The sequence below is a fragment of the Grus americana genome, chromosome 2 (assembly GCF_028858705.1).
Source record: "Grus americana isolate bGruAme1 chromosome 2, bGruAme1.mat, whole genome shotgun sequence".
NCBI lineage: Eukaryota > Metazoa > Chordata > Aves > Gruiformes > Gruidae > Grus > Grus americana.
Genome location: NC_072853.1, coordinates 7,766,543 through 7,790,206, shown reverse-complemented (window position 1 = coordinate 7,790,206; position 23,664 = coordinate 7,766,543). Strand labels below are relative to the sequence as shown.

The following is a 23,664-nucleotide window of genomic DNA, read 5'->3' as shown; positions in this document are numbered from 1 at the left end:
GTCCGGGCCGAGTGCCCGCAGATCCGCCAGCGCCGATGGGGCTCTCGTATGTCGAGGTGCCCGCGAGTTCCCGGAGGTGAACAGCGTCAAGTCTCCTCTCAGGAGAGGGTCCGCTGTGGGTTTTAATGGGAGACCCTGCTCCTCGACTCCTCGGAGCACCCCGGCCCGCCTCAGCGCCCTGCCCGATCCCGTGAGGAGCCGCTGTGGGAACGCTACCTCAGCGCTGTAACCGCCCGGCGCGAGCACCACCCCCCGCATCGCTGGCGGGCCGAGGGAGGGCAAGAGCCGCCACCAATCCGAAGCTACGGCCCATTCCTGACTGACAAGCCTCGCCACCCAATAGAACTCGTCATTTTAGTAGGCGGGGCGACAGAGGAGGTGGCTCCTGTATCACCGCCCATTGGGAGGAGTCAGGGGGCGGGGCAGCGGTCCGGGGCGGGGCTCGGTGGGCAAGGGGCGAGGCTTCTGTGCAGCTAGGGGCGTGGCCTCGCCGGGGGTATTTAAACCTGGCGCGGAGGGACTCGCCTGTTCAGTCGGCGCGGAGCCGCTGGAGGTGGTGACTGGTTGGTCGGTGGTCAGCGCCATCCGCCTCACGGTCTCCCTTTTCTTCTGCGCGCGTGTGTGCGGGAGGCCGGGGGGCCCCGTCCCGCCTGGGTCTGCGGCTCCCGGGGCTTGTCTCCTCCTTCCCTCTCCCCAGCCCCGTGCGCCTCCGCAGAGGGATTTCTCCGCGTCCCTTGCCCGCTGTGGGGGGGGCGTCCCACCGGCCCGCGCCCCTTCCCTCCTCGCTCCCGGCCGGGGGTTTGCGGCGCTTCCCTCTGGATGCGTCCCCGCAGCCCCGGGCGGGAGGCGGCCAGAGGGAAGCGCTGCCTCCGAGGATTTACCGCCGTCTGGGACTCGGACCCGCGCCGCCGTCGTCCCCTTCCCCGTGGGGCCACCCGGCGCCCCGGCTCCGCCGCCGCTCCAGGCCGCCGCCGCCATGGATGAGAAGTACCTGCCCGAGCTGATGGCGGAGAAGGACTCGCTGGACCCGTCCTTCACCCACGCCCTGCGGCTGGTCAACCAAGGTGAGGGCCGGCGAGGGCGGAGCGGGGCCGCTTCGTCCCGCCGAGGGGACGAGCGGCGGCGTGTGCCGGAGTTAGTGTCGGCCGCCGAGGATGCTCAGTGAGGGGTTTACTCTTCGTTTAGCACCGCTTGGTGGGGGGTTATTTTGTGTTCAGGCTGCTGGTGTTTATCGGCTCCTGCCACCTTCCCCTCGCTTGGCTGCGGGGAGGAGCCGGGGGGGGTCTGCCCAGCCCCGGCGGCCGCTGCCCGGGCAGTGCTCTGCCTGCCGCCCCCGGCGCTGCCCGAGGCTGCAGGGGCTGCTGCTCTGGCAGGCAGAGCATCTCCCCAGACGATAGTGAACACTGGACTGGTTTCGAAAAATTCTCCTCTTTCATAAGTGTTTTTTACATTTGCGAAGGCATGATCGCTCTCTGTTTGAATTCTGTATTATTCCGAGTTGAATTGTGTAGAACAGCTTGGGTCTTCTGTGCTCTGCTTGGGCTTCAAGTCGGTTAAAGCCCCGAAAGATTTTTCCTGTTTTACCCTGCTAACGTGTTTCTGAACAAATAGCTATGCGTGAGCTTTTTTTCAAAAAAGGAGCTTACAACCAGGTACTTTCCTAGTAACTTTTGTCTCTGTAACTAAAATATTAAGGAACCAACAATATATTTTGACGAATCTTTTAGAAACCCAAAAGCACATTTTCTTTTGGAATTATATAACTCCAAACAATAAGTGATTCCCTACCCCTTCTGCATCTGACATGTCAGATAAGCTTTAAAGTGCTAGCTCTTTGTTTCTATTACACTATACTGACTAGAAAAGGAATTCTTTGTTTACAGTGTGATTTTAATGTAAATTTGGAAATATTGTATAATTGGCTGGTGATTTTCAGGTACAGCTCTGGAGGCAAACACTTTATACAGCGCTTGGGATGGTCAAGTGAAATAAGTTAGGAACTAATCTTCTACTATAACTTAATGACAGCCGAAATGATTTTGGCTTCGGTTGAAGTGATTACAAAGCTCTGCTAGTGTACTTCCTAGAACAGGAACAGGTCTAAATCAGTGTGGCTTCTTTTAATGCATTGTTGTAGTTTTTGATGTGTAATGGACTGCAAATGCCCATTTCTAAATCAGAAGGAGAATCAACTATTGTCTGAAATATTCTGGAGTTAGTAGCAGCTGTCACAGTTTGAGCTGTGGAATGCATATACCATGTGATTTGTTAGCTGCATGTCTTTAGGTGATTGGTATTTTGCATATTTTTCCTAACTCTTACAAAGTACTGCTGTTGATAGTGGGAGAAAGAGAATTATGTTAATATATGTGTATTGTTTGCTGTAAAAAAGTTAAAATTTGGCCTGATGGCTGAGCATCTAATGCTGCAAATTAGGGAAGTTTCTCTCCAGCTAGTGAAAAAAGAATCTTTTTTGTATATGTAAATTATTTAGGCACTTGTGACTTACTGTTTTACAAATAGCGTTTATGGAAGTAGCATGGCTGTTACCAAAACTGACTTTTTTGGGACTACAATAGTTTTTTGAGGTTCTCATTGAAATGAGAAATTAGAGGACAAACTTCTGCCTGCTTTTATCATGTAATGCTTAGTATCTGCGTGCATACTTTCAGCTCCAGAAATAAATGATACTGTCAGTGGAAAAAAAACAAATGTAGATGGATGTGGATCCAATGTCTTTATTCCAATATGTCCCTAGATTTTTAGTTTACTTTGAAAGTGAAGACTTGCATTAAAACTGAAATGTTTTGGTGTTAGACATGGGTAAAAAAAAATTAAGGAGTGTGACTGTCAACTGGTTAACTCTAGTTTAAAATGAAAATTGTGTAATATCCATGTTAAATAGATATTTAGGCAGTAGTAGAGTCACCAAAAAAACCCCAAAGGTGAAGTGACTGTATAATACAAGTGGGAAATGTAAGAGGAGATGTTTTATGAACCCATCCTGTCAGACACTTTATCACTGACTTTTTTCTCAATTGTAACAATTCTGTGCAGTTAAACGAAGGCAAATATTAGTAGAAATGTATATGTAATAGTTCTGGCTTGTACTTAGTATGTCAGGTCTACTGAGTTCTTTCTATGATAGTTCAGTGAGCAGGCAAATGAAATGACTTGTCTAATTTTTTAAACTGAGTTGGTTTAGCTTTTCAATTTAGAATGAAACATGTTTTGCAGTTTGACTTCTTCCAGGTATGTGTGAGAATGCCTTAAGCAAAGGTTTTAAGTGCTTAAAATAACCATCTTAATCATGTAATAGCATTTTGATGTCTTAATACAGATACTAAATGTAATACTATTTACTTAAACTGAAATACTGTAGATCAGCCAACTTTCTTCAGGAATGCAAGATTGATTTGTAAGAATCGTATGGTTGAATTAAGAAATCCTTCAAAGATGCTGAAGGAATTAAAGTGTGTGTACTGCATAGACAAAAGAACCAAATTGCTAATAAATTTCTAACTATGTTGAAAATTGGTTTCTAGGGAAAAGTCCTGTGTCTAGACTTCCAAAATCTGTTAATTATAGTTATCTCAAATGGAAGTGGACACATTTGCATATTATGCTTATAATTACAAATTATATTTTGGGTACACACAAATTACATAATTTTAAATGATACAGGAAAAAAGTGGAGCTTGACATCCTTTTAGAGTTTCAGAGTAGCCTTTCAGTTGAAAGAACAATGTGGAAATAACTAGGATGCTGCAAGAATACTAAGAATACTTTCCTGGGCAGTGTTATTAATCTGTATTTCAGAATTAAGATATGACAGCATCTCCTGCCCCAACACCACCTTGGTTCAAGCATTTTGAAAGCATTAAAAGCAAAGATCAGTATCCTTCATTGTTCCTGCATAGTACATAGAAGTGCTGATTTTTCTTGTTAAACTCTGCGGAGGTATTTGACTTGTCTCTTTGGGACACAGTTATAAGACCTATTGCTTAAATTTTGCTTTAAACAGTCATTGAAACATTCAGCTGCTGCTTAAATTTTAGAACAGTTAGAATCTTTTGCAGGAGGCTAGACTATTCTTTTGCTCTAATTAGACTTACTTCTATACCTAAACATTAAGCCTTCCAAAAAAGGAGATATTTTTACCTGTAAAGCATTAAATGTTATAGATTGGAAGTAGACTTATTTTGCATGTGTAGTAAGGTGACCATGCTAATAGGATTAACTTGCAGCTGGTACCAGACAATGGGAACCAGAGCATTATGTCTAATTATTACCTTGTAATAAGTTCTGTAATTGCACATTGGAAAAGATTGCAAAGCTTCTGTGAAGAAGCAAGAGCTTAGTAAATGTGTATTTGTATTTTTCCTATTTACAACTCAGGTGCTCATCTTTATGCAAAATGTGAAAAATATCTTTGTATGTGGAAGTGATGCTTGTTCTGAAATCAGGTTAGTTCGTTGTGCTTATTGTAAGGTACTGAGTAGCTTTAGTTTTAAACCTGTTTTTTGAGACCTTTATTTTTACTTGGAGTTGTATGTAAATGTGGAAGTGTAATGTTGATTGTCATAGCTTAGTTCATGAGTGATGCTTTAAAAATATTGAAAGAGCTGTAAGAGAAGAGTTACTTTATCTTCTTTCACATCTATGCAGAGTATTGATTCATGACAAGTATTTTGTGAATGTTGGGTAAAGTATGTGACATTGCAGATGGAAGAAGCTAACTGTAAATAAAACATGTTGATACCAGACATGTTTTGTAACAGGGTAGGCATTAAAATGGATGCCTGGCACTTGTTTGATTTGTATAATGTTAAATATGTTGGTGGTGAAGACCCTGTAATCAAAGTTAGAGCAGCTGAAATCCTTATGTCAGAAGGCAATGAGCCTGTGTGCTGTTGCAGAAAGACAGCTTTTACTTCTCTGTAGACTGTAGTTGTGGTATTCTACCTTACAAGCTCATTTTGGCTACTTTGAGATTTGAGGTAATATTGCAAATTGGTGAGGCTTCCTTTAAACTGTCAACAAGATGATGTACAGGAATATCAAGCCTTCCTATCAGTAGATGGCTGTATATGCTAGCTCTATGTTGAATGATTTTACTGAGCCATGTGACTAGTAGTAATCAGTAGAGGTTTGCTGGTTCTTGTGTCAAATTTTGAGTAGGAGTTCAATAGTCATAGTCCTGTACCTCCTTAAATATCAGGGAGAACGGAGTGTGAGGAAAAGTGTACTGACTTGCTGCATTGTGGAGAATGTTAACCGATTTTTTAGCAGGTAAGGGATAGCTTTGTAAAAATGTTTGAAGTAAACTTATAAATTAAGGTTCCACAGATGTTACTGATAGTTAATAAATCTGTCTTGATATGCAAGGTCTTCTGGGCACTTAACAAGGATTTTCTTTAATTTTTCACAAACAATTTTTTCACAATTCTAAAAGATGTACTTGATTATGTGTAGTGAAATGACATATGTATGTTGTGATATAAATAATCAGTTTGCTACTGAATCATCCACTTTCCTGGGGACCAGCATTTCATGGCATGGAACAGACATGCATGGTGCTGCTCGTTTCCAGTCTCTAATGGTATTGCATGTACTCCATTGCTGTGTAACCTCAAACTCTCCTTTATTTCTCATTGTAATCTCAATCACATGAGCAACACTTCAAGTCTCCTACTCTGAGAGGCTGGCAAAACACTTCATGAAGGTCATAGGTGTTTTGTAAAGTAAATATAACTGAAGAAAGCTGATGGAGTTTTAAGGTTACTTGGAGCATCCTATTAATTTGAATAAAATAGTAAATTTTGTAATATGCCCTTCAGACAAAGATTTTTCATCTAGCAGGTCACTTTAAGTTGTTGTTCTTAGAGGTTAATTAGAAAGAAGAAACTCTTCTGTTGTCTTCTAGTGATCAGACTTCAAAACAATCTATGAAAATGTGCAGGTGGAATTGGTTATTTGGCAGGCTTGGTGTGATGAGACACTTAAGTGACAGTAGTAGGAATGGATATGGTGTGATGGTAGCACCATAAAAGCAGGGATGGCTGATTTTGGTTCTATTTCCTTAAAGCAGTGTGTAAAGTAAAAGATTTGGAGTGAAGGGATATTTCAGACACTGTCCCTCATGTATCAGCCTGCCTTGTTCGGTAACACCTCAGAATCTCCCATTTTTGTAATGATTGACTCTTTACTTTTACTGCAGTGAAACTGTTTTGGGAAAGTCATAGAACTTATTAACAATTAGATTCCAGTCTTGGTCTCTTAAAAGGCTGGGGAAGTGATTTATCAGGTATTCCAGTCATGTTAACAGGGCTGCTGTGAAATGCAGCTGAAGATAATCATACATACTTCACCCTAGGCTCAGCTGCTCTGAAGCATGACTCTAGCCTGTGGCTGCTCACCCATGATCACATTTAGTCTAAAGCTGACTTCTAATTCACTTGCACACTTACTTTGGCAGTCAATGAGAGAGATCGAATTTAAAGGTTTCAAATTTAAACTGACATGGTTTGTCACTTTCAATCCTTTTCGACACCAGCCATGCAAATTAAAACTGTAACCTTCTGAGTACTTATTTACTGGAGAAATCAGAAAGAAGGTCACAGCATTGGATGGCTGCTCTTCTGGCCCATGGCTTGTTTGACTTACATAGATTTTAAGTAAATGCAAGTTATGTGACCTTTTTGCCCTCTGAGTTTCCGCCCTTGGACTTCACATAGTTAGGAAACAAAAGAATTTAGGATGTGCTTTGATTTGAAAGAATTGGGTATCAAAGTTCAGAGTTGAGTAACCTCTATAAAGTATTCGGTGTGGTACTGCATGACTTTTTAATTAGTATTTAGCAGTTTCAGTAAAAAGCATGTTTAAATGGATTAACTGGTAACTGACACACCTAATATTTTATGGTGAATTAACTGACTGCTCTTAGCTGAGCTCTGCAGGAATCTTGTAAGCTTAATGTTTACATTATTAATACTCTTTGTCAAATAGGAAATGATAAAGGACAGGATGTTTATCCTGGACAAGTGGAGCATCTTGATAAAGTGGGATTATTTACCCCTGAGACCTGGGAAGGCAAGTCTCACCTGCGTAATGGGAGCTGCATGGTAGGGGAGATAGTAGTTCTGGGGATGACTCAAAAGCCGTATATTGCTAGCTAAGCGTGAGATCCAAGTGCATCACTAGCTAGAAAATTAATCTTTATGGCCTTAAGCTAAGGCCATAAGGGCATATGGATTAGGGAATTTCATTTTCTTGTGACATTCTAGGTAGTCTGTCTTAATCTTCAAGATCTTCATGGAAAAACCACAATGCTTTGCAGGCTTGAGAAGGTGTGCAGACTTCTTGCTAGTCTGGTCTGTGAAAGTGATCATTAACCTGTTTGAGAGCCTTACTCCTCTCTCAGAGGTAAATAAAGGTGCTAAGAGGCCCTCTAAACTGGTGATGAAATGTCTGGCCAAAAGTGCAGATGAAGAAAAATAAAGCATAGTGCTTCAGCAATGGATGGTTAACTCTTAATTACAAGAACCGGTACCTTTTGGATCTCTTGACATCTTTGATTCAAAGTGGGATGGGTTTCTGGACATTTGATCTCAAATCAATCATTAGGCTTTTTACTGAACTGTCAATGACTTGCAATGTGCAGTAGATATAGGCTGGCTATTTATGACAAGGAGTAAATTAAAGAGTACTGACTAGAGAGGTGAAATGAAGAAACATTTTTGTTAAGCTGAACTGTATTTTTGAGTGATTCAGCAGCTAAGCTGTGCATGTGTTATTTTTTTGTGTGTTTATTCTGTCTTAAAATATTCCTTTTCTTGAACTCAACTTTGTCATATTTATCACTTACTGTTCTTTTTGTGTTGTCATTTTTCATCCTTTTACCTTATTGTCAAGGTAAAATTAATAAGAAACTAGAAAGTTAAATGGCTTTCCTTCCTATTCTCTACTTCCAGTTGCTGTATTGCTGGCTGCCTTCCATTTCTTATTTTGATGTGTTTATCAGGCTTTTGGCTTCAGCTAGCAGCTCAACAGGAACAAAGTTGCAAGGCAGCAAACAAATGTCAGTTTAATTCTTGTAGTTGGTAAATCTTTTGCTTTTTTGGCCTATATAGGTGTTCTTTTATAGGTCTTTATTTTCTAGGAAGAATTTCTTGACAAAATAATTGGAAACCTAAAAGATTAGAAATCATTTCAGTAAACCTATTGTTCTTGCACTTAATCCGAAAGAAAATTTGTTACAACAACTGCTGCTGTGCTGATCTTGGTATAATTTAGTGACAGTGGAAATCTGAAGTTGCAAATCCTTTGAGGATTTACTGGTTTTCTTCAACTTTATTAATCCATTTGGGTTGTAAAAAGAACTAGTCAGTAGGGGAAGATGCCTTTTCGTTGACAAGACAAAGAATCTGGGAAGAAGTCAAAATAGCTGTTGTTGCTCTGACACTGAATACTACTGCATTTACTGAATGCTTGGAGAGTAAATACATCTGTAGTCTCTTATTGCCTCTGATTATCCAGTAACAGAACTCTGGAAAGCAGATGTCTTTCAAAGCAAAAAGTTTTAGATATTTTCAGCCAGGTTTTCCTGCTGCTTTGGGATAATCTTTTTTAAAGATGTAGAAATGGAAGGACTGCTTTTAATGCAGTTCTTCCTTTCATGTGTCTCCTTTTCTGTTAACTGATAATGAACAAAAGTTTTTGTTACTGGTTCCTCTTGATCTGTGTCCTAATTAACTAGAGGTGGTCAACCAGAGATAGCAATGAAGCTGCAATCCTGATGCATCTATGGTCAGCAGCCCAGTTTCTGCTCCCTGAGCTCCTTAACCCTCAGATACTGAGGATCTGATTTTTTATGTTTTTCTCCAGCTATGAAGCAGAAATTATCAGCTCCCTTGTATGCAGGTTTGAGTGATACAGCTCTGGGGTAAACCAGTGAAGTAAATAATCATCCTTTTCTGCCCACCTCCAAAGGAATATTAAATCATGTATTTCACTTTTGCAAAAGTGAAAAGCACTAGGGTCCATCATAGCTGTTTGGTTCTTTCATGGCTTTTTATGCTTAACTATACCCTATACCCCTCCCCAAGTTTGAAGGGAAACATTTTTCTGTTCTAAACTTGCCTTCACACAGATTGAGTACAAAGTTCTTGGTCCATTTGTACAGTCATGGAAGTTCAGAAACCTAGAGTTGTTTGCCACTTCACAAATTATCTGACTGTTTCATGACCACTTCCAGCCTGCTTTTAGGATCAAGAAGTCCTGATTTCAAGGAAGAAGGTAGTGTCACAGCTGAGTGTTCTGCCTGCCTTACAGGGGTTCCCCAAAGTTTTTGTGGTAGGTGGAGGTGTTTCTCAATGGGAAACAGTTTCAAACTAATGATTTGACTCAGTTTCTCCATTTAAATCCTGATGTGTGTGGAAGAGCTCATCTGCTTCACTTTCTGCTTTACAGCAGATAGGTTGTGGTGATATCTTTAGTGCTAGTTATCCCTCTCTGCTTTTCTAGAGAGATCCTAATGATATCCTACACTGACCAGTCTGCAAGGTGAAATGTGGTACCCGAGTACTAGATCTTAAGACTGGAAAGGACTGCTGTGGTCCAATTTGTCTTGTGTAACACAAATGAGTCTTAAAGATTCTTTTCACTTACCATATACCCTTGACCTTTTTATTATACCATGCATCCATGGTCTGGAAAAATGATTAGGTTTTTATTGGCCTACTGTATAAAAGCATACAACAGACTATTTATCATGTTTTTAAAGCTTACAGTATCTGTTTTTCAGACACTTTTCCTGCAGATGTGAAGTCTTCACAGAAGCTTGTTAATACCATGTGAAACAAATGTTGAGAATGATGTGAGTGTAGTCATATAAAATGCTTGTGAGGGAATTAAAGACCTTTTAAGATTTCTTCCAGCTTTATTTTTTCTATGATTTGGGGTTCTTGGGCAATTATGAAGTATTAATATGAGCTTATTTTGGAAAGAGCAGGAGTGTTCCACAATGGCTTTTCCTGTAGCATACCTATAGAGCATCTTAAACATAGTGATGCTGGAATTTTGAAGATGTAACTTACACAGGAAGGTTTTTGGATACTATCTTTGTGTCAGAAAACTCTGTTGTATAGTGTGGGTCGCTAAGTAGTAAAGGAATCATCACGCAGTTTTTAATTTTGCGCGGAGCTTTTTTCTGAAGGGCTTTGTTAGCCCATTTTTGGAATTACTTAGAATACGACGCAGCCTGCCTGTTCAGCATGACGGCACCGTGCCGTGAGTGCAGCGCTGTGTCAGCAGGGGGAGCCGGCGCGCAGCCCATCCGGCCCTGCCGGGGCTCCCCGGGGAAGGGGGGGGTGGTCAGCCCCCCCCGGAGGGAAACCGGGAGCTGCACAGGAGTGCTGGGTGCCATCGGTGTTAGCTTGTCGCAATAACTCTTGCAGCAAGATGCGTTCTGCCTGCATCTTAAAACGCAGGTCCCTCCTGAAAGCCGGTATTTGGTTAACTGAGATGTCAGTGCTCGGGGAATCATTTTGTCAATATTGCTCTTCACGTAGCTTCGCTGTGTGACTATAAAAAGTTGATGCTCAGAGTATAAAGGGTTTGATTGGTAACTGGCCTGTTTGAAATTAGCATAGGTTGTGTCTTTCTGCTCAGCTGTCTCATAGCTATTTGTCTTTACTGCTCATAGCTGGATCACAAACTTCAGCTCAAATATGGACTCAGTGCTGCGGCTGTGGTACAACTACCTTATCTTTGGGCACAGGGTTTCCAAACACAACTGAAATACGGATGGGAGCTGAAATAGCTTTGGTCTGTGCTGTTCTCTTGACGTATACTTGAACTAGTAAGACTGCTGTCAGTCCAGTTTGTGTTGAATGAGGCTTTAAAGAATACTTTGCCAGACTTTAATCTCTTAGAATATCACATTATTATCAGCTGATTAAATGGAGAGTGCAGGGAAACTACCATAATGTTGTTTATAAATCATCTGTTCATAGATGCACTTACAGAATTTGCAAATCTCCTGAAATAATAGGTCTTGTTTAGAACGCTAAGTAATAGTTCACATAGTTCAATATAAGGTTAATTAAAAATGCTGATGTGTTTCACTATCAAATAAGTAGCAAGTAGCTGGCTGTGAGATCAGCTCTATGAAGAACTCCAGACAAATTATCCTTTTTAAACTAATGTCCTGATAGAGGAGAATACATATGATTTGCTTTCTTAACCAGTAGATCAGTTTCTTTAGACTTCAGTGGTATGCTGAGCACTATGCTAACATAATGTATTTTCTACCTCTGAGTAGCTTGTAGGTCCCCAAGGCACTGATCCCTTTTGTCAATGTGCCCAAAGCAATGACCAAAGCTTTCAATGACTGGTTGTCTGGGCTAGAAGCCTACCTGTTATGATGGCTTGTGTGAAGATGATGCTGAGATGTTAGTTACTCTAGGCACTGGCTGAAGTACTCTGCTGGATAGCCTCCTCGGTCTTTTTGCTGGGGAAAACAGTGAAATAGATAGAAAAAATGGAATCAGAAGTACTTCCCCCCGCTTGGATGAAGTAGGATGTAAAACCATAGGTTTCATTTTGTACAGTCATTTCAGAATACTTTGCTTAATAATACTGTGTTGGAGTAATACCTGGCTGGAGCTCAAACTTGTAGCTTGTAGTATGTAAATCTTTCAGGAATAACTACTCATTATTTGTAAGTCTGTGCAAATGATGCTAATCATGTAGGCATGTCTTGTCAGCATTTGTACGAGGTGTTTTTGGGCACCTCATTTGGAAGGTTTTGGTGCTGTTATCAAAGCTGAGATTTGAAGCTTTTCTGCAGAGTCATCTGAAGAGTGGAGTGCAGAGAATACAGAAAGTAAACATAGACCCTTTATTCCGATTCAGCACCTTAAAACATGGCTGTGCATACTTGTCATAATGGATGTCAAGCTGTGTTGTAGTAAAACAAATGTTAGAGTGTAGTTTTCCCTTCATTTTTTCTTAATTGTATTGATGACTAATTAGCTATTTGAGCTATATCAATTGTAGTCAATCAGCTTTTGGTAATAACCCCTTTTCCCACTTCATCTTACAGTATTTCATCCTCAAGGCAACTATCCTGATGTGGGAGAGATTTTACATGTAACTAATTGAAATACTAACAGAATAGTGAATGCAATTTCAAGTTAGGCCATGAAATGAAGAAATAAGAGCAGATGGCCCCTTCAGAAAAATAGATTAAAGAATAGATGCTCCTGGCTGGCTACATAGTTAATCCCTTGCTTGTCGAGGTACTGCCAATAGAAAGTTGTTGTGCAAGGGTAAAATAAAAGCTGTATGAATTTAGTGGACAAAAAGCTTTTCCTCATTCCCAACTCCTCCTGTTTTAGTGATGTTCATATTTTTAAGATATAGCTATAGTATATTGGAATAGTAGCCTGTTAAGTTGGTTGCGCGTTGCTTCACAAAGGGATACTACAAAAAAGAACAATCTTGAGAATTTAGTTCCATTTATATTCAATGAGGATTCATTCTAGCATTTCTGGTATTTTCTTGCTCAAACACTGAGTCTTTAAACTTCATGTCAAATTTGGTAGAGGTGTTTGTGCTTATTTATTGTGATGGCTTGAGGAAGAGTTTAACTTCTCCCTTGTTAATATTCTTTCCTGATTTATGTGTAGTAGTACATTCCAGCATTTTAAGTGGTTATTCTGTTTGTAACTAGGCAAGTCATTCATGCACTTGCTCTAAAATAAATGAATCAAAGGGGAAGTGGGATTTGAAACTTAATATAAACATGGTCCCATGAATAAGTCTTCCTAAAGAATGGTTCATAAGTACCCATTGTGACCATTTTTCTTTCGTCCTTCCCAAATACACGTTTTATGCTTTGCTTCTCTCTAGTAGCAAAGAGTGATAGAACAGTCTACCATATTAAGTGTTATTGTATTGACTGTCCTTCTTCCTTTGGGCACCCAGACCCTGGACTACTTAGGCAACTGCATTTTTAAATGCATCCTTTTTGTCCTCTGCCATGTCTAGAAGGTAGCTTTATATTTTACTTTTGGAGAGTGGAGCACCAAAATTTCCTTTCCCATATAGAAACAATTCAAACAGCACTGAACCAAGTAGTAATGACACCTCAGGTTCTTGGTGTTAGCACTTCTCTTACTGTTTCTTGGCAGACAGAAGCGATGAAAGAGCGGAAACTTGACTACATGTGATTATGAAGGCAAGTGGGGGACAGGTAGGATGGGAGTCTGTGGTTAGTAGCAGCTTCTGCATTTTCCCAGCATTACTCATATCAATGAGACCAATTCAGATTTGGTGTGTCAGCTTAAATGTAGGTGTACTTCCCTGGCTGTGAATTCTTCCACTTAAAGATGGTGGCTGCCTTGTGCATGTGACACTTTCTAGTAGTTAATTTTCTGTGTAAAATCTGTGGAAATGTACTGAAATCTGTTATTTAAACTTTTGTATATAGGAATTACTGCCATAAGAAAATTCATAATACACACAATCATCACTGGGAAAAAAGTTGCAGTGTTCAGTGAAAGTTGGGATTTTGAAATTAGTGGGATTAACTAAAACAGTAACACTTCTAAAATCAATTCATCACGTAACTATGTGAGAATGACTTCTGAAACTGCAGTAAAACAGAGGCATCACATTTTCCACTTCCATATATAAACGCTTGATTTTAAACTGTTGTCAAAATTTCTGATAAATGAATTTGCAATATCTTGATGTCTGAGTAGTTGCACAGAACATCATGCAGGCATTCTGCTTACAGCTGTGACATAACCATGCCTGTTGGAAAGAAACTTGACCTTGGGCTTTTAAAAATACTTTTTACTCAAGAAAGATGCTTTTCTAAAACAAATTTACTAACCTGAAATATATGACTTAAAAGGAATTGTTTAGTTTTACTTAAGCTAAACATGAAGATACTTTCTTTAGAAAAAAATTATAATTCAGAGCTGTTTCATATGGCAAGTAAAACCATACCATAAATGCTACTAAAATTGTGGTATATTTTAGTTTTATTTACAACGTATGTTTCAGCAAAAGCTTACTGGCACAAGTTGGTTGTTCAGATATTTATGCAGGTATAAGTAATGAAGATCTGTTTCCTTTTTTCTTAAATTTGGAAAATGGAGTAATGTTCTGTAAGGTGAAGGCTAGAAATACTAGTTAGTTTCCTTGAGCAAGGTGCTACATGGGTAAGCACATGGTCCTACAGAGAACAGGCTTATTGCAGACTTAGATCTTCTTTCCTGGAGAAACTGGTCTTACCAGATGTTAGTTCCTTCCCTTATGAGTTGCAGCTGGAATGAATCCCTAAGCTGGACTTTCAAGGTTTATCATGCTTCTAGGGAAGTGTGATCTTGGTCTAAAATTCCATTAAGTGATTCAACTGATTTTGAGAATAAGTTTAATGGAACAATACTTGGAAACAATTGAATGTGGTAGTGATCTAACTCAGTGTAATATGTATCTTCATACACAGAAAAGATATTTGAATTCACTTGCTATTGAGCATGTGGAAGGGATAATAATTAATGTTATTGCTCTGCTAGTTAGTTTAACTTGGATGGTAAGAATTTTTAACATTCAATTCATGTTGAAGTTCATACATAAAATTTTCACATGCTGCTTTTAAGGCTGCCTTTATATTTTTTCTGCCAAGCTACATTACTGCAGCCAAGGACTGTAATAGATGACAAATAAAAAATGTACTGCCTACAATAATTGTATCAAAAGTAGTGTTTTGCCTCTTGTCTGCTGGCAGTGGCTGTAAAGGCCTTCTGAAGCATTAGAGGTGTTAAATTAACCCAGAGCGGTGTGCTGGAATTAGTCACCTTCCACATGCACCAACTGCTAATGTCCATAGGTTTCTTGTATGTCTGTGGACCAGAATACACAAATGCTTTAGGATCTCTGGGTTATTATCTTTTTTTATAAGTATTCTGAAAGCATTTTTCAAATTCTTGAGCTCTATTTGTTTTATATATTAAAATACAACCCATCTACAATGTTATGTCCCTTCACATTCATCTGTGGTTTCATGTTCTTTCAGTACAAGCTTACCTTTTCACACATGGTATTTACACATCAATAGCTGGTGCTTTAGAAAACAAACTTGCAGACAGATTGCTGGAACTTTATCAGAGCAATTTACATCAAAGACCAGGAAAGTTGTGTTAGAATCAACAAGCTGAGAAACTTATGAATGGCAGTTGAGTCAATGCAGATAGGCATGAAGGTTACTCCAGCAGATACAGTTTTCAATAGCTAATCTTTTACAGGCACCAAAGTAGTGGTAGCATTCATTTTGCTAGTTCACTTGACCAGTGCAGTGTCACAGAACTTACAGATATTTTTTTCAATTTCTGTAGTAAGAGTAAGGTTATGCTTGTTGGTAATGGTTATGTTGGATCCAGCGGGTATGACTTTTTTAAGTTGTAAGAGTGTCTGGTGCAACTCTGAGTTTCACTGAATTCAGTGTAAGAATTTAGATGCATTACAGGTACTTATGATAGCCTCATCTCTGCTCCTTTCCCTAGCACTGAAATATGAACAAATTTTTATTGGACAGGAATGTATTTTAGACAGCATGGTGTTCTGGGAAGCGGTGGGAAGAGATGTGTAACTTTGGAAGTAAGTGTATACTTCTAGCCACGCAAAGCAGGGTAATGGTGGGGCTATGATGAGGGGAAACAATGGACTGCTGTACACAGGATCTGTCCAGATCTGTTTCTCTGGACTGAGCACATGTAATCTGTGATGCAACATGAATTTCTAGCATGCTTTCAGGTAACAAATCATGGCTTTCTGTGCTCAAGTATTTAATGAGAAATCACATTGAGATGGGGACAGAATTCACTAGAAGTAGTATTCTTTAAAAAAATACCAAAGATGGAACAAATCTTACCTTTAAAAAATCCTTTCAAAACTCTTCTGCAAAACAGTAGAAATCAAGTAGCTTGCTAAAACTTGCACCAGTGCTGAGAGGAAGGATCACCACCTTCAGGGTGCTGGCAGTGCTGTTCTAGTGCAGCCCAGGATGATGGCCTTCGAGCATGCATTCCTGTCTAGTGTTCAGCTTGTTAGGACTTCCAGGTCCTCTTCTGCAAAGCTGCTTTTTAGCTGTTTGGTTGCTAGTCTGTTCTGGTGCATGGAGTTATTCTTCCATGGGTGCAGGACTTTGCACTTTCCTTTGAACTAAATGAGTTTGCTGTCTGCCTATTTGTCCAGCTTGTCAATGTACTTGTAAGCATCATTACAAGCCTCTGGTGTTTGAATCACTTCTCCAGTTTTCTATGAGCTGTAAACTTGCTGAAGCTGCACTCTGTCCCATCATCCAGGTCACTGATGTTAAACAGTATTGACCCTCAGAGCACACCACTAGTGTCTGGCCCCCAGCTGGACCTGTTGTGATGCCACTAACTAAACCCTTTCAGCCAGGCAGGTCAGTTTTGAGTCCATCTTGCTGTTTGTTTCTCTAGCCTGTACCTCCTCAGTTGACATGAGGATGATATGGGAGACAGTCAAAAGCCCTACTACAGATTAGATGGACAACATCAGCTGCTTTAGTCTCACTGTGGAGGTTATGATATTGATGAAGGTTCTGAGTTTGGTGTGGATAAATCCATGAAGACTACGTACAATTACCTTGTCCTTTATATGCTTGGAAATGGTTTCCCCGGGGCTGTTCACTACATCACCTTCCAAGGGATCATGGTGAGTCTTACCATCCTGTTAATCACCAGATCCTCCTACTTCCTCTTGAAGATAGGACCGATACTTGCTTTGCTTCAGTCATCAAGAATGTTCCCTGATGACCATGACCTTTAAAAAGGCTGTCTTAGGCATAGTGATCATGAAATGGTAGGTTTTTATTCTTGGATAGGTAAGGAGGTGGATCAGCAGAACTCCTACCTTGGACTTCCAGGGGGCAGACTTTGGCCTGTTAGGGGCCTGCTTGACAGAGTTCCTTGGGAGGCAGTCCTGAAGGGTGGAGGAGTCCAGGGAAGCTGGACATCCTTCAAGAAGGACATCTTAAAGGCGCAAGAGCAGGCATGTGCTGAAAGATGAGCCGTCAGGGAAGATGACTGGCCTGGCAGAACAGAGAGCTTTGGGTGGAACTCAAGGAAAAAAAAAGGAGAGTTTATGGCCTTTGGAAGAATGGGCAGGCAGCTCAGGGGGCTACAAGGATGTTGTGAGGCTATGCAGGGAGAAAATTAGAAGGGCCAAAGCCCAGCTAGAATTTAATCTGGCTACTGCTGTAAATGACAATAAAAATATTTCTATAAATACATTAACAACAAAAGGAGGGCTAAGGAGAATCTCCATCCTTTATTGGAAGTGAGGAGAAAAATAGTGACAAAGGATGAGGAAAAGGCAAAGGGGCCAGAAGGAGGATCTGGGGAACTACAGGCCTGTCAATCTGATCTCGGTGCTGGGAAAGATAATGGAGTGGATCATCTTGAGTGCCATCCCATGGCATGTACAGGACAACCAGGTGATCAGGCCCAGTCAGCATGGGTTTATGAAAGGCAGGTCCTGATTGACTAACCTGATCTCCTTCTATGACAAGGTCACTCACTTAGTGGATGAGGGAGAGAGAGGCTGTGGATGTTGTCTGCCTAGATTTTAGTAAAGCCTTTGACACTGTTTCCCACAGCATTCTCCTGGAGAAACTGGCTGTTCATGGCTTGGACAGGTGTATGCTTTGCTGGGTAAAAATCTGGCTGGATGGCTGGGCCCAAAGTTGTGGTGAATGGAGTTAAATCCAGTTGGTGGCCAGTCACAAGTGGTGTTCCCCAGGGCTCAGTACTCTTTAATATCTTTATCAATCCTCTGGACGAGGGGATCAAGTGCACCTTCATTAAGTTTGCAGATGACACCAAGTTGTGCAGGAGTGTTGATCTGCTCGAGGGTAGGAAGGCTCTAGAGAGGTATCTGGACAGGCTGGATCAATGGGTGGAGGCCAACTGTATGAGATTCAACAAGGCTCAGTGACGGGTCCTGCACTTGGGTCACAACAACCCCATTCAACGCTACAGGCTTGCGGGGGGTGGCTGGAAAGCTGCCTGGCAGAAAAGGACCTGGGAGTATTGGCCAACAGCCGGCTGAATATAAGCCAGCAGTGTGCCCAGGTGGCCAAGAAGGCCAACAGCATCCTGGCTTGTATCAGGAATAGTGTGGCCAGCAGGACTAGGGAAGTGATTGTGCCCCTGTACTTGGTACTGCTGAGGCCTCACCTTGAATACTGTGTTCAGTTTTGGGCCCCTCACTACAATAAAGTCATTGAGGTGCTGGAGCATGTCCAGAGAAGGGCAGTGAAGCTGGTGAAGGGTCTAGAGCACAAGTCTTATGAGGAGTGGCTGAGGGAACTGGGATTGTTTAGCCTGGAGAAAAGGAGGCTGAGGGGAGACCTTATTGCTCTCTACAGCTACCTGAAAGGAGGGTGTAGCCAGGTGGGTGTTGGTCTCTTCTCTGAATTAACAAGCTCTAGGGTGAGAGGAAATGGCCTCAAGTTTTGCTGGGGATGTTGGCTGTTAGGAGAAGCTTCTTTACCAAAAGGGTTATTGGTCAGTGGAACAGGCTTCCTAGGGAAGTGGTTGGGTGACCATCCTTGGAGGTATTTTTTAAGATATGTATATGTAGTTTAGTGGTTGGATGTGGCAGTGCTAGGTTAATGGTTGGACTTGATGATCTTAAAGGTATTTTCCAACCTAAATGATTCTATGATAAACAGTGGCCTGATGTCAGCAGCTCCCTCAGTGCTTGTGGATGTTTCCTGAAATTTCTGGTTCAGTGATGACTTAAAGTAAATTGTGACTTATAGGTGTGAATTGTTTTAGAAATGTCATATCCTATTGATAAATTCTAATAAATTAAGAATTGCCAGAGTGTGAGGCTGTACCCTGGGCTTCTGTTAGTTGGGATGAAGAGTGCTGGCCAAACTCTAGAGTTGCTAAAAGAATTTTGAGAAGTAGGGGAAGATTACACTGCTCTATCTTGCTGATGGCTACATAAATCTTGCATAAGGCTAAGTAAACAGTTGTGTGCTTATTTGTGTAACTATCAGTTATACAAAATAGGGGATGGAAGATACCCCACTAAGATGTGTTTTGGTAGTATAGATATCTTCCAGTATTAAATGTGGTTTTATTGAATCTGTCAGCAACTTCTTAGACTCTTTGTCTTTGCCAGTGCCCTAAAAAGCTCTAAGTGTGGTCTTTAATAGTGCTCAAGTGTGTCTGCTTTATGGTTCAATAACTAGATGTGTTATGGCTAGTGTTTCAACTTGGCAATAGCTTAAAATGTGATACAGGCATATTAAGAGCTGCAGGTGTTATTCATTTTTCAAATGAGATCTGAAATGCTGCTCTTGTGGAAGTTGTCAAAAGAATCACAGAAAGTTTGTGCTATGTACATAATAAGGAAGAAAGGATCTAGACCTTTCTTGATGACTCACCAAGATGACAAGTTAAATCTTGTTTAAGGGCTACCTGATCATGTTCATACATATAAATGAAAAAGATGGAACAGCTTTTTGTAAGGGCTCTTGATACAAAACATTAACTTCATTTTGTCTAAACCCTATGCCCCAAGTAGTTTAAGATGATCTGTATGTTGGATCCCCTTAAGAAATAACAAGTCATGGCTTTACATTTGAAACCTGCATCCAAAGTAGCTTACATCTATAGTGCCAACTGTCATGTTTGCACATACTGCTTGTTTGAGGGAACTACTTTAGGCTGATGTTTAAAACTCCATAAGAAATGTCTTCTAAAAAAAGATCACTCAATACTAACTCCTCCACTTTGTTCGTACTGTACTATCTAAATAGTATAGAGGGCTTCCAGAGCTTTCCCTTTGAGGCTTGTGGGCTACTTGTGCTGTCATATGGAAGCACAAAAAATTACTTGCAGGAAGGGAATGTGATAAGTGGTGCAGAGTCTAGTTGGAGTCCTGCATCTAGTGGTGTGCCTCAGGGGTCAGTACTGGGTCCAGTCTTATTCAACATATTCATCAATGACCTGGATGAGGGGACAGAGCGTACCCTCAGCAGATTTGCTGGGGATACTAAGCTGGGAGGAGTGGCTGACACACCAGAAGGCTGCACTGCCATTCAATGAGACCTGGACAGACTAGAGAGCTGGGCAGAGAGGAACCTAATGAAATTCAATAAGGGCAAGTGTAGGGTCCTGCACCTAGGGAAGAACAACCCCAAGCACCCAGTACAGGTTAGGGGTTGACCTGCTGGGAAGCAGTGCTGTGGAGAAAGACCTGGGAGTCCTAGTGGACAGCGAGCTTTCCATGAGCCAGCAATGTGCCCTTGTGCCTGAGAAGGCCAATGGTATCCTGGGGTGCATTAAGAAGAGCATGGCCAGCAGGTTGAGGGAGGTTATCTTCCCCCTCTACCCTGGTGAGGCTGCATCTGGAGTACTGTGTCCAGTTTAAGAAAGACAGGGAACTACTGGAGAGAGTCCAGTGGGAGGCTATAGAGATGATTCAGGGACTTGAGTATCTCTTATGAGGAAAGGCTGAGAGAGCTGGATCTGTTTAGCCTGGAGAAGAGAAGACTGAGGGGGAATCTTATCAATGCTTACAAATATCTAAAGGACGGATGTCAAGAGGAGGGGGCCACACTCTTCTCAATGGTACCCAGTGACAGGACAAAGGGCAATGGGCACAAACTGGAACACAGGAAGTTCCATCTGAACATGAGGAAAAACTTTGTCATTTTGAGGGTGACAGAGCACTGGAACAGGCTGCCCACAGAGGTTGTGGAGTCTTCTGTGGAGATACTCAAAACCTGCCTGGATGCCATCCTGTGCATCATGCTCTAAGTGATCCTGCTCTAGCAGGGGCTTTCCAACCCCTACCAAGCTGTGAATCTGAAGGGTATTACTGCAGGCTATTGTGCAGTAGATATGGTAGATTAAAAACAAGACAGTAAGAGTCCCTCTTCAGACACTTTATTATAGGAAGGATTATAAAGTGCCTGAGGCTTTAAGAAACCTCTGAAGGTCTAGTCTCCTGCTCTAAGCAGGAGAAAAGCCAGTGCTCTTGTCAATATTTAGGCAGCAAGATTAGGTGTTCCTGAAGCAGGGAGGAATATGGCAGTCAAGTATTTTTGTCTTGATAGGATGTAGCATCCAGGTTTGAAGTACTTGAGTGTAGGACATTGGGTATTGTTTTTCCACATATATATGTTGCCTTTGGAATGTTTTGGTTTGAAGTTATCAAACAAATATGCTGAAATTCTTGTAACTAGTAGATTCCTGACCTTGCTAATGTAGAAATCTTCATGTTTGGAGAAAGCTGTCAACAGTAGGTAAATCATAGGAAATCGTAACACTTTGTTGTAAGTTCAGAAACTCTCTTCACAGTGAGATAAATAGTAATTTTCAGTGGAGTAGGGTGGGTATACAAGACTGAAGCCTGTGTTTACATCTTGTTTTTTCTTGAGCAAGACTGACTGAACATCTGTTAACATCTTAGTGTTACTTTTGACAGTTTCTACTGTGGCACTTTCTACTTTATTGCTAATATTAATCAGTCTGAACAGATTTTAGTGGAGTCATTTTTGAAGTGAAGGTAATAGGTGTTCAATTAGCTTTGAATTGCTTAAATAAAAAGGCCTATTCAAAATATTTGTCATATTGGTGACTGAAATGTATTTTCAGATCAGTGCAGACAGTAATACTTAAACTGTAAAATAGAACTTACAATGCCTGTGAATGCAATTTAAATAAAGATTGGTTGAAGTCCTTCAACAGGGATATTATTATTAATTTGAGTATGCTGAATGTTGTAGACATCAGTCTAGCATGAACCACTCATTTTATTGTAAATTCAAATTAGATTCATTGTCAGTTGCTGCTACGAAATTAAGGTGGCATATAAAAGACAGTTATTCTGAATTCAACTATTGTAATAATTGCATTTGTTGAAACAAATTCTTATGTTTCTTATGCACAGTTTATGTTCCTACTCTTAATGTGTTACTAATGCTAGTTCAGAACTAGAACCTACTGTGGAGGCTAAATTTGTGATTTAAAAAGGCTTTTTTAATGTATCAAAATGATGGCTGAGGAGGCTAGGTGGAGTTTTCTGAACTTCGTAGAAGTATGGGGATGGATGCAGTAATAGAGCAGCTGCATTAAAAATTGAAAATGTTACTGCTTTTTTGATTTGAGAGACTCATTCTGGATGGATCTAGATATAACCATTCCACATATATTTAACCCCCTTATTTTTAAATTTTTAAGGCTATTTTTGTTTTGCTTGATTACTTTAGTTCTCCAGTTTGACTTTTTCTGAAGAGACACTAAGCAGTATTTGCTTTGGAGAAATCTTGTGGGTGGAAAATATTTACATCAGACAATGTTCAGTTGCTGCTCTCAATTGTTCTGGGATATTGGGGTGCTGCATACAACTCAAACTGAGGAATTCTGCATCCTTTGTGAATATATATACACAGAGAAACTGCTTTGAGGCTAAACTTACCTCTTCTGCTTAGTGCAAAAGTTGAGTCATCCAACTTCATACTGATCAAGAGGACAGGGACAGTGAGTAGTAGGTCTTTTAGAGTCTGCCTTCAGGAAATGTGGAGTTTATTTCAGAAAGCCTTTCGAAATGTATTCGAGTTGTAGTGTGGTGATTTTAGTTTAAGTTCATTTTGTGCGGTACTATTTTTTGTCTGAAAAGACAAGAAATATTTGTTGGAGAGGTACTGTTTCACACAATTTAATCACTCCAGTAATGGTGGTTAATGATAAAGGAGTCCAGTGTAAGAGATGTATAATCTGAAGCACAGTTGAGACCATTTTGCTATGGTAATGAGATTAAGCTCTTGTCAATGTCATCAAAATTAGAACTATTGTTGGTCTCATCATCTTAGATTACTGCACTTTGGATTTACCAGAACAAGTCATGGAAGGACTGTGAGCATTAAAACAACATCCAGCATAGCAGATTTTCTGTGATTTAGCTTCTGTGCAAAAGTTCTAATTGCCAGTGTTTTCAGAAAAGTGTCCTTAAAATGTACCTTCTGAGATACAAGTACGGATTTGCCACAATGAAAAGTTTCAAATAAACAGTATACCATGTGTAAAAATTCTCCAGTATTCTGTAAAGTAATGTTTTAATCCAAAAGACTATTTCAGAAGTACTACTGATCCTTCCTGAGCTGCAAGGATTGTAGAAAGTTTCAGGAAACTGAACCAATATTGTCCATGTTTTTTCCTCCATTCAGAAAAAACTATTTTTGCTGTGAAAGTTTTCTACAACTGCCTTGGAGTCCCCCTCTTCCTCTGGAAGCAAACTAATGAGCCAAAGTCTGGGTTTTGTGGTACCATCACTTGGATTTTTTCTAATGTGAAACCATAATGAATCATACTGTCAGACCAGATACCCATCTACCTCAGTGTTGTATCTCCAGCAATGGTCAATAGCAGAAAGTCTTTTCAAGAAGTTAAAAGACAAGGAAAGTATAATACTTCCACAGCCTTCAATTTGACTTAAGAGCTTTATCAGCTGAAGATGGTGTGTTGGTGTTTTTTTCTAAGACATCTCTGAAGTCTTGAGAATGAACTGAGAAGTGCTATTGTTGGGCATCCTTCAGTAGTTGTG

The 23,664-nt window shown here is 40.6% G+C and overlaps 1 protein-coding gene across 4 annotated transcripts in view; it reads left to right on the top strand.

Annotated features, from left to right (window-relative positions):
- Positions 1–533: 533 nt before the first annotated feature.
- KHDRBS3 (KH RNA binding domain containing, signal transduction associated 3) overlaps positions 534–23,664 on the top strand; it is a 97,446-nt gene continuing 74,315 nt past the window's right edge. For 2 of the 4 annotated variants that reach the window (XM_054817253.1, XM_054817250.1), the window contains exon 1: positions 534–1,064. In XM_054817253.1, coding sequence (XP_054673228.1) covers positions 977–1,064 — 88 coding nt within the window. In that variant the 5' untranslated portion in view covers positions 534–976. The remainder of the gene's footprint in view (positions 1,065–23,664) is intronic. The other 2 variants (XR_008575929.1, XM_054817251.1) reach the window with 2 other exon arrangements.